The sequence below is a fragment of the Lygodium microphyllum genome, chromosome 28 (assembly GCF_053477565.2).
Source record: "Lygodium microphyllum isolate KBCC chromosome 28, Lygodium_microphyllum_v1.1.10, whole genome shotgun sequence".
In the NCBI taxonomy this organism is placed as follows: domain Eukaryota; kingdom Viridiplantae; phylum Streptophyta; class Polypodiopsida; order Schizaeales; family Lygodiaceae; genus Lygodium; species Lygodium microphyllum.
Genome location: NC_141162.1, coordinates 13,824,051 through 13,836,204, shown reverse-complemented (window position 1 = coordinate 13,836,204; position 12,154 = coordinate 13,824,051). Strand labels below are relative to the sequence as shown.

The 12,154-nt window shown below is 37.8% G+C and overlaps 1 protein-coding gene across 2 annotated transcripts; it reads left to right on the top strand.

Moving 5' to 3' along the window:
• Nucleotides 1-3,611: 3,611 nt before the first annotated feature.
• Nucleotides 3,612-10,942, top strand: LOC148011185 (uncharacterized). Of its 2 annotated transcripts, none has more exons than XM_087670615.1 (3): nucleotides 3,612-4,513; nucleotides 4,630-4,807; nucleotides 10,157-10,942. In XM_087670615.1, exons 1-3 carry the CDS (start codon nucleotides 4,333-4,335, stop codon nucleotides 10,362-10,364), a joined length of 567 nt encoding a protein of 188 aa, XP_087526741.1. In that variant the 5' UTR covers nucleotides 3,612-4,332; the 3' UTR covers nucleotides 10,365-10,942. The 2 variants fall into 2 exon arrangements, with proteins under 2 accessions (XP_087526741.1, XP_087526742.1); XM_087670616.1 differs by lacking the exon at nucleotides 10,157-10,942 and adding an exon at nucleotides 4,924-5,617.
• The last annotated feature ends 1,212 nt before the right edge of the window (nucleotides 10,943-12,154 follow it).

Here is a 12,154-nt window from a genome sequence, read left to right as displayed (position 1 = left end):
TCTATATTTTTTCGTCTTTCGTATTGGACTGAACTCAAGATCAATCACCTGTTGGACCCCATGCACATATTAAAAAATGTTGTATCTACATTATGGGATCTCTTGATAGGGACTCGTAATTCAATCAATGTAAGGGAGGATTTACGTAACATTGGTTACATGAGACGAGCTTGGCTACGCATTGGATCCAAAGGAAAGATTGAGCTACCCCATGCACCTTGGATATTGACAAAGAATGAGGAAAAAATAGTGAAGGAACAAATATGTAGCTTTCGAACACCCACAGGATGTATGAGATGTCTCGAGGGAGCCTTCATACAGAAAAAGAAAAGAGGTATGGAGCAACTATCTGGTTTGAAGTCCCACGATTGGCACAAAATGATTCAAGTAAGGGTATCTCTAACCATGAATATAGTAATTAGTGGAGTAACTATGTGTAAACTTTGGGGTATGATGACTTTTTCCTCAACTAATCATTTGATCTATGAATATTGTTTACATTCAGTTCGTACTTCCTACTAGCATATCCCATTATGTATCCAAAGATGTACGTGATATCATTTACAAGATGGGAGAGCTTGTGAGGTGTGTATACATTGTATTTTTTCATTATATATTGCATACATCATGTAGTGAACCTCTTTGAATTTCTACACAAAAATAAACAATTGTCAAATACATCCTAACAGATACGTGAGCTCGAAGAAAATTGATCCAAACACATTGCAAGATGCTCAAGTATTATCTGTTGAGGTGGTTTGTTTGGTGGAGGAAATTTTTCCTCGGTCCATTTTAACTACTCAATTACATTTACTCGTACATTTGATTGATGAGATCGCACTTTGTGGGGCAGTTCATGCAAGGTGGATGTTTTTTCTTGAGCGCTTCATGAAAACCTTAAAAGATTTTGTGAGGCAAAAAGCACGGCCTGAGGGAAGCATGGCTGAGGGTTGGTTAGTGCAATCATCCATTCTTTATATCTCTGAATATCTTACTGAAGTGGACCCCTCTCAACCACGACTATGGAAAGACGATGAAGACTTGAGGATGACCTCTATAATACCTCAAGGAAAAGAAATGAGTAAAGTGCTAACAAAAGAAGAACTTCATGAGTTAAATAGTTTTTGTGTGCTTAATAGTGATGTAATGAGCAAATGGGTGACACTATATAATGAAGCAAGGGCAAGAAGAAAAAGCGAAAGACAAGCATTTCGCACCAGATATGGACGTAATGTCTCATTTCCAAATCATCTAAATGCGCTCCCACGTCATATTGATATAGATTGGTTACATGACGAAATGGAGAGAATGGAAAAAGAGGAGGAAATTAATATATCTCAAGAAGAGTGAGAATACGCACGAGGTTGCTTATCAAAGGTGAGACATACTATCAATTAATTTGTTTCTAGTTATATTTTATATAATAAATTGACATGTTTAATCTTAATCTTTTACTAGTAGTGTACATTATTCAATGCTATTTGGTGTGAGGGTAAACATCTTCGAACTCAACGTATAGATAAAAGGAGAAATACCCAAGATTGTGGTGTCCTTGCTCACTTCGAGGATGCCAATGGTACCATGGAAGGTTATTGTGGCTTGATCCAAGATATTCTGAAGCTTGACTTTATACGATTCTTTATATATGTACTGGATGTGAAGTAGTAACAAATGGTGAGCATTGCACAATCAGACGTCGTCCAAGTGGTTTTGTTATCATTGACTCTACAAAATTTCACCAAAACAAGAATGACACATTAGTACTACCTCAACAATGCGAGTAGGTATATATGTAAAAGCTATTTTTTAAATATGTATACATGTGATATATATACACAATATAATAAGTATTTAAGTTTTTTGCTTTTATTTTTCAAATACAGGTTGTGTATCATCCAATGGTAAACAATAACTGATGGTGGTATGTCATCCCTATATCTAATCATTCAAAACCAATATATGGTAATATTACCGACATAGAGATAGCAGATGACAATCCAACAATTAATGATGATGTACATGATGACACCATAATGGATGATATGCGTGATATAGTATAAGATGAACCTCGCAAGGATATTCAAGGAAACGCAGAAGAAGACAATAATGTGGTTGATGATGATGAAGTTATTGAGCAATATAGCAACACATCTGATAGTGGGATAGACTTATTTGTTTCGTTACCTCTTGGTAACATAAACCTAGAAGTAGATAGTTTAGTAAGGGCTGATCTCATTGAAGATGAGATGGATCATTCACTGTAACATACTTAATTCGCTTAATGATTCAATGTGTATTCTTAATTCTATGGAAAATATCATGCGCATATCTGTATACTCAAGAATCAATAGTCAAGTTTAAAGCTAAATTGAATTTTTCATAATAAAAAGGAAGTATTTTTTATCATCTTCAAGTAGAGAAATTACAAGATACATGCAATGCTTGCTACTAATTGTATAATAAGGTTTGTGTCGCTTGCCGCTAATTACTTATATCAGGCTTGTCAACTGGAGGAACTGCCATTCATTACAGAGCAATGCAAAAATAATTATTAACTCTGGTTTTTTATTATATTAAGTCCAATTTCAGGTGGTTAAATAATTACGCGTCTGAAAACGTGTCTATATTCGCGTCTATTTACACGCACATATAGACGCAATGATAGATGCGCTTGACTTTGCGCGTCTATGCCTCGTTTCTGTTGTGGTGCATCTTCAAATGAGAAGGTCTTTCTTTAATTAATTGTATATGATTTAATGCTTCTATTTATGTTTGAGCTAGTAGAACTATGGTAATATGATGGGCTATAGTAAGGCACTTCAATTTCAAAGGTTCTCAATATGTTGGGTGAGTTTGGGTCCTAGTTTTAGCCACTTGTCAAACAGAGGAGACTCCCCATTTCCTCTCCATCAATCAAAAGGGATAATACATGTAGGATTATGATGGTGTACAAGGCACTCCCAATGGTGAACTTTTTTAAAGGTTTGCTAAGAGGTTTCCTTTTCTTAAAGGGAAAGGAATTAACCCAATTTTTTCATTTATCTTTCCCCTTGTTTGTCATTTTCTTCCTTACGATTCCTCCACTTTAGGGGACATGGAGCACCCTTGGCCACTTGCACATCGTCTCTATTTGATAAGTATTGTCCTTTAGTAAGGGGGAGGACCTTAAAAAAATTGGGGGCTGAAATAGATCTCTTGACAAACCCCTTGGTGGAACATGTGGCAAGCTCTTTCGAGAGACTTGCAGACCACATGCTCATTCCACACATGTAGCACAGCTCATACTAGAGTTTGAGCAATTAATACTATTCTAATTCTAACTTATGGCAGGTTGGAACTTGGGTTCCTCGAATAGTGTCTAAAGTCAAAGGTGAAGTCGGAACGTCCTGAAAAGTCACGTCAATAATCATCATCATCGTTTGCGCATACTATATATATATATATATATATAAAACCAAAATCTATGGTTTGTGTAGCTGTCTTTTCCATATGCGTGTTTGTTCATTTTTGATTGATCGTTTGTTCGTTCTCATGTCTTTGATTGATCGTTTGTTTATGGTTTTGCAAGGTTAGGGAGTAAGGCGGTGAAAATCGAAGAAGAAGAAGAAGATAATCAACATATTGAAGAAGAAGAAGAAGATGATGATGATGATGGGGAGCTCCCTTCGGTCCAACTGAGGCCTCGGTCGCCATTCTCTCAGCTGCCGATTCAGGCACACGCTATCCTTGTATGACTGCTCCGTATGGCGGTACAGAGTTTTTAAACAAGAATATATATATATATATATATATATATAGATAGAGAGAGAGAGAGAGAGAGAGAGAGAGAGAGAGAGAGGAGAAGAGCAGCAAGGAGAAGCACCTGCAAAATGCCATGATTATGGTGCCGCTTGATAAAATCACGATGCCTGCAGTACGCAGCGCACGGAGGGATATTTTATGCAGGCAAGGGGAGCGCGTGCTTGAGGCGGGAGCCGCCGAGATGGCCACAGCATGTCAAATCCCATTCTGATAATGGTATTCCATATTGGGTGTATCTCACTTGGACTGAAGGGAGCTCCCCCCGTGACCCGTCCTGGTGATGTGCATCGCAGACCAGACGCTTCTGACTGCCGCACCTGAAATTGCTGTCATTGGCACCAGATCTTGCCACGTATGTCCGAGGATTGGGGTATTGCTGCCATATGACATTCTTATTATCGCCACCATGTGTTGCCAGCTGCACGAATCTCGCCGCCATATCTTGCCACGCGTACACGATGCATGGGGTATTGCTGGTATATGTCGCTGCATGCATCGGGTTTAGTCCCGGTGTGCTGCCCATGAAATGCGATGTGTCTGATCGCCGCTCGAGCGTGCCGGTACAGGTCCTCTCGAGACGGGATCGGCGTATCCGAGAGATGCGTTCGGACGCTCCTCCAGGGAAGAGATCTGTATAACTGTTGCTCCGGCCAGCTGGTTTTTCCGATCATGCCCGCTAGTTGTTTACCCTCAGCAAGTAACGGATTGAACGGTAATATGTCAAAACCATGCCTCCCGATCTGTCTCCTTTGCTCATGCGATCATGTTATGCTAATCTGGTTCCCCATCCATCTGGGTTTCTCATGAGATTATGTCGTACTAATGTAGCATTTCTATCGCCTTTGAGCTTCTGTCACGGGGCGACTGGTTACCCTAAAAGCAAGCACTATTTCGAGATGATCATATGTTGGAGGTTCCACGAGCAACACAATGATGGATCAGCTGCGAGCATGCAATATGCCATGTGTGCCTCGACTGCTTGCTTCACTGTCACACTGATCATATTGTAAGTATTCGGTCTCTCGCCATCAATCTCTACATATTCGTAACTGCATTATTACCACATTATCTGTGGCTATGGATATTTGTGTTCCGAAAGCCTTTCTAAAATACTGCGTTTAGGTTAGTTGCTCTCTGTTGTGTTCCATCGAAGCTATACAGAACTTGGAAGCTATGCAGAACTGTATTTATATGTAACATGCAAATAATAGCTTAATAGCCAATTCAGTACCTGCGTAGGCCATTGAGGAAGTGGAAAACTGATGTGATAGCACAATCAGAATTGTGCAATCCATCTTAGACTGAACAAAATGGGTGCTCGTACATCTGTGGGAGACCATAAGCTATAATATGGAATATGTTGTGTAGAGGTAGAACTGCTTGTGGGCACTGCATTGTAGAACAATGGTAGTACTTGCGACTTGCAGAACTGCAATATTGGCATAGCTGTGTTGTTTGCTATGCATTTTTCAAGATGTATAACCGTGTAGTTGATTAGAGAGTTCATATGGCGAACACAATTTATCAAGCATACCTATGTAGCTGATGATACTGCGGACACAAATTTATCTGCTTATTATAGAGCGCAATGATCAAACAAATAATGGCGTTTGTATCAAAGCTCGAAACTTTGGATGTACAACGTTTACTTCACCTTCTTTCTTTGATAAGTTATTTTAGCTCTTAAATCTAGTCACTTGAATCCTGTGCCTCTTACATTAAGTTAACGATATCTCTTAAATTCACACTCTTCTAGGCTTTCCTTAAGTTGATTTTGCCTCGTCTTGAAGTTCATACGCCTTCAATGGAGTCGCCTTTTTCTTTTTGGATGTTTCATCTTTGAGGTTCAACATGGGCATGACTTTGTGTGGAATTATTGGCGATGGTTTCCATCCCATTGCCTTGTTCTTGTTAATATAACTAGCATTCCATGACCCGCATTGCTGGGTCTAAAGGGCAAAGATTGTTTTGAAGTGCAATGTGGTGTTGATACCCTTGCTATCATACGCTTTGTCACTCAACCATACTTGTGCAAAATGATAAGATTAATAAGTGACAAAAGCAAATGTTTAATTTGCACATTTCTTATACCCTTGCTATTATATGCTTTGTCACTCAACCATACTTGTGCAAAATGATAAGATTAATGTGCAATGAAAGCAAATGTTAATTTACACATTTGTTGGTGTCAGAGTTTTTTTTTCAAATAGACACTTGCATATACAAACAGTTAGCATGTGAATGCAACAAAACTCTATTTTGTGCATCATGCCAAAAAAAAGTAAAACAAAAATATCATAGTTTGAGCTTAGCTTTTCATTAGCAATTGTAATCCAATCACACCAAAAAGAGTCAGTGTTAAAAGAATTGCCTCTATTCTTTTCATGATTCGCAAGAAATATCATAGTTTGAGCTTAGCTTTTCATTAGCAATTGTAATCGGCCAATCACACCAAAAGGAGACAGTGTTAAAAGAATTGCTGAATCTATTCTTTTCATGATTTGCAAGAAAGAGCGATGGGTGTCGGCACAACTACATGCGTTGGAGACATGGCCATAGTATTTGTAGCATGTGATGTTTCCACGTACTACACAATAGGTTCTAACCTATTGCATTCCACATATTAAAGAGCGATGGGTGTCGGCACAACTACATGCGTTGGAGACATGGCCATAGTATTTGTAGCATGTGATGTTTCCACGTACTACACAATAGGTTCTAACCTATTGCATTCCACATATTTTGCAGCATAGTCCACAGTTACACAATCACTCACAAAGATAGGCATGACCAAATTCTAAAATACAATATACATGTGCAAACATCAATGTGAAGAAAAATGAAAGTTACTTGGATGAGGGGAATTAGCTTGAAAATATTTTGTTTTTCCCATGTTGAGTTGGTGCAATACAACAATGCAACTGAGATCATGGCACTCTATATTACTTCCAATGAGAAGGGATCCACTTTGTGTATGGGGATAACACAATGTGAGCACCGAGTGGATTAGGAACATAGAAACATGTAAGATAACAATGATGTCTTACTTCGAGGAAAAACCCTCAGAAGCCATGAGGAAAGGCAAAGACTCCAATCGCTCAAATAGAACGTACAAGCGATCGACTAAGCTCTAGAGCAATTGATCAAAACTTTTATTGGAAGGGATCCACTTTGTGTGTGGACATAACACAATTTGAGCACAAAGTGGATTAGGAACAAAGAAACATGTAGGATAACTATGATGTCTAACTTCAAGGAACAACCCTTCAGAAGCCATGAGGAAAGGCAAAGACTCTAATCGCTCAAATAGAATGTGCAAGTGATCGATGAATCATAGGCTATAGAGCAATTGATCAAAACTTTTATTGAGAAGCCAATTGAGTCTTTGAAGCACAATAATATCCATAAGTAGGAGTAGCCATCTGTTAAACATGTCACAATCAAAGGACCAAATGTTATGATTGAAAAAGTAGCATACAAACATAAGCTACCATGATGAGAAAGTTAAAGGAACTCACTAGCAAGAACATGTTTCAAAAAAACATCACTAAAACTTTTTTGCAAAACCTCTTTATATACAATATTTGTAGTAGAGCTTGAATGACACTCATTAATTTCTAGTAACACTTTCAAACCTAATGGCAACTTTACTCCAGACAATGCAACATACAACTACCCATGAGTAAAGTCTGGGTTGAGGTATAATCCCATGTACGTCAATGTTTGACCTTGGACTTATTGATGGTCATAGAAACTGCAAGTCTCACTTGAAATTGTCTCCCTTTTATGGTCAAAGGTACATGCAATGTAATGAATGGGATCCTTGGAATGAATACACTTGCACCAATATTTTTGCCTATTATTATATCTTCCTTTATAATATTATGTGAATCAAAAAATTCAAACTCGATATTTTCATTTTTGTAAAACCTGCACATGCAATTCTTCCAGGATGAAGGTGAACCATCCCCATTTAGGTCAAAGAATTTTGGAGCATGCAATTAATGTATATCAATGGTTACTCAAATGGAGAGAGAGCCTCCAAATGAGGAGTTAATGGAGTACCCTCATTTTTGGGGGATTCTCCACTAATGAGGACAAGTCCCAAACTAGTTGAGAAAAAATTAAATGCATAGTCCATGTGCATAAAAAAATTAAATGCATAGTCCATGTGCATTGAACTTTTAGTTCTATGGACTTGCACATGTCAATTCGACCCTTGTGTCTTGGATCTAATAATCATACCAAAGGATGTTACACTAATGATCTAATTGCCCAAGCATACACTTTGGTTGCCTTACTTACATATCATACATGCCCACTTGCATTGAAGACTTTTATACTTCCATTTAAGAATTCCTAGAGAGTTGCATGTTTGTCCTAACAAGATTCATGTGTCAGCACACACATAGTTAAATGAAGCACATAAGTATTTTTTGATATTTTTTTGTTTTTAAAATCTCAATAATACATTAATAGTTTGCCTTTTATTGTTTATGTATGCAATCAACTACTGTAATATTTCAATGTTTCACTTATTGTGCTATGAATTGCATCTGAATCACAAGAAAATAGTACGCATGTGTTCTTTATAACCATGACAAGATCGCTAGAACTCTATGCTATATAGAGACCTTAAAATGTACATGTGTAGGCATAGTGTGGATGCGCTATCCATATAATATTATGAGGAGCAAGTATGAGTAACTACTTCAATCATCTTGGGATAGTTATATCACATAGTAGGTTTGGGCCTCTATGTGAATTATTACCAATAGTTTTGGGATCTAATTGTTGCATGAACAACCTTAAGATATTTGCATACAGAAGATGCAAGTCTTATAGTTGAGTGCTCCATGAATCATAGAGAATCTTACTTGAAATATTACGATTTTCAATCATGATAAACTTACCCATCGAACTAGTTTTAAAAGGATTGTTGATGTGGGAGATTCCATTAGGTCATAGATCTAAGATGACATATTTGAGATACAAAAAAGTATCATACTACCTTTGGATATTGTTAAGTTTGCTCAAATGAAGGTTAGCCCAAAAATCTAATGGGTATTTAGCATAATATGCTCATGGGCCTTAAAATTTCATGGTTTTTCTTCACTAATATTTTCATAGAATTATGTTTCATAAAGACAATATATGTTACAATAGATATACAATTACTTTATGCTTTTATGTTTCATAAAGATCGTATATGTTAGGGTGAATATAAAACTTTATACTAATCTCCATGTCTTCATAGGTTATTTTCCAAGTATATTCAACCTCTTCATTACTCATCCAAGCATTGGAACTACATGCTATAAAGATGTGTATGGCTATTTCTCCATTTTCTTCCAAAAGATTGTAAGAATCCTTGAGCTTCGTCAACCTCATGGCATTTTTACAACAATGCCAAATTAATATGGAGAGTTAAAGACCCGATGATACATATATGAAAAATAACAACTCTTTATGTTTTTAGTATCAATTCTAACTTTAGAGAGGGCTCCATGTATAAAGCTACATTCCCTTCATCAATGAGAGGAAATTGCACCAACACACTTCCTCTTGCTCTTGATAAGTGCATTATCTAAAATTTCCCCCCCTTAATTAAGAAAGGGTGGTGAAACCTTGATTTGCAATGGATTAAAGTAAGAACTAATGCATGAAGTAAATGATATTATAAATTTTACCTCTTTGGACTAGATTGCCCTTGAAAGAGAGAGACTAACACCGTGTATGTGTACCTATAATGAATATATGTTGCTGGAGAGAGAGAGAGAGAGAGAGAGAGAGAGAGAGAGAGAGAGAGAGAGAGAGAGAGAGAGAGAGAGAGAGAGAGAGAGAGAGAGAGAGAGAGAGAGAGAGAGAGAGAGAGAGAGAACTTTTAGATAAAAAATATTTGTTACTATAGTATAAAATTTATAGATTAGGATCAATGAAATAAGATATTTAAGGTTCAGATGTATTTAATGATGTAATACTAAAGGATGCATTTTTTAAATTTTGAGGAATTTGTGCATGGCTTGACCCTTAGAAACCTCTCTCTTTAATTTGTGTATAATGTTTGTGTGTGGATCTCCTAACCTATGTTAAGTCCAAAGATTGAAGTGTAGCTACCATATTTGATTACAACTTGCTTGACATTAATAATTTTTGGTCATATAATAGTTCTAATACTTTGTCACATAAGCCAAACGTATCAACAATATATGGGATTCAATAGGGGTCTACATTTGGACATTCGTGCCCTTATGTGGGTGTTGGGAATTATAATGGATGTGTGGGTATTGGGATTTTCGGCACTATCATTAAAAAAAATTGTTCTTTTTTAAGGTGCTTTATGATTTCTTTTCAGGTTGCTAAAGTATTATATATTACCACTTGCAAATACCATGCTTGAGTCTCGTGATGATGCGGGATATGTTTTACGAAAGCTTGGCATGGACTACAATAGCATCCATGCATATATCAATGATTGTGTACTATTTCGAGGAGAATACAAGACTATTGAGAGATGTCCTAAGTGTGGTGCTCACAGGTATCGACAGGACTTGCAAGGGTAAATTATCCCTCAAAAAGTTTTTAGACACTGGATAGAGGTGTTCGAACAGGTCTGGTTAACTTAGGTTATCATGCATGTTCATTGTGTGGGCCATAGTTAAGACTCCCGAATGTCACGAACCATGAAGAAGATAGTATATCAAGGACACACTGCTTTCTTGCCGAAGAATCATAAACTGAGAGAAGGTTTTTTTGGATGACCTCCAATACAAATGAACGCCCAAAGCTGGTACCGGTTGAAAATGGTTCACACGGAGTCACATCCAAATGGAATGCGACAGTTCTCAGTTTTCTACGAGTTGGCGTATTGGACCCACTTATAGATCAACCACTTGTTGGATCCCATGTATATTTTCAAGAATGTGGGCAGCTTACTATGGGACCACATCACAGGAAAGAGAGACATTGTATGCGCACGAATGGATTTGAAGGAGGTAGACAAGATAGAGGCGCTTTGGTCGCAGTCGAGTGCTGATAGTCACTTGTAGCTACCTCGCGCTACTTAGGTTTTGTCCACTAAAGAAGAGCGCATTGTGAAGCAAATTATCAAGAGTATCTGCACTCCGACGGGTATGATGTGTTCTCTCAGGTCTACGTTTTCTAAAGACGACCAATCATATTATCAAGGCTAAAATTCCATAATTGGCATAATATATGTCAGATATTGTAAGTGACATGCGTATTTTGCTATTTGGAGTCTGGTCATTGTTTGTAATGTTTCTTCATTTGTGGCAGTTTGTACTACCAATCGCGGTTGTGGGATGCTTTATTCCAAAAATACGCGGGGCGATTTACAAGTTGTCAAATTTAGTGCAATGGATCTCATAGAGAGAGATTAAGATATCCTTTATTGAATCTGCAAGGCGGGGAGCAGTGGAGATTATCTCTCTCTTTGAGAAGTACTTGCCTACTCACTACAAGATATAGGCCTTATACCGACGTTAAAAGTAACGAAAATGTTCATAAAGAAATTTGCCTCCGTCGTCGCAAAAAACGTCATTATTGGCAATGCCATAGAGCAGACAGTATTAACGTCGTTATCAGCGCCATTATTGTCAAATAGCGACTCCGCTAATTTGCATCGGAAAGTGCTGTCGTTATGCCTACGTATCCTTGTAGTGACTAGCATCCTCACAATACAAACCCACCTCCTGATACATCTCATAGAGGAAGTGAAGATTGCAGGACTTGTCCATACGCGATGGATGTTCTTCTTGGAGCGCTTCATAAAAACCTTGAAAGGCTTTGTGCGACAACAAGCTCGCCTAGAAGGTAGCATGGCTGATTAAGGTCAGTTTGTGTTTGAGGCATTAGTGCATATTTCACAGTGGCTACCAATAATAGATTCAAACAATAGTATGCTATGGTCAGTGAAGGACGATGATAGGTTGATCGGAGATGTGGTGGTTGGAAATGGGGTAGAAAAAATGATGGATGCTGCAAGGGAGGTGAAAGTGAATCATTTTTGTATATTGCACCATTCCTCCATAGAGACGTGGCTCGTTAGGTACGAGCAAGCCAGGAAAGATCGGAAAGAAGCGCGATCTGAATTTTGATGTAGTACACACCATCATCCGATTCGATATCTTGAGGGCATGGAGGAGATGCCACAGTTTATGTCAACACAATGGTTACATGGAGCCTTGACCGCAGTGTCTCGCAAAGGGGCAGAAGTCTTAACTAAGGAGTAAAAATTCTCGAGGGGATATAGTCCAAAGATGATAAGATATTTAGGGTTTATCATATCTATATTTTATATGTGACAACTAATTAACTCTTTCAATGTACATTA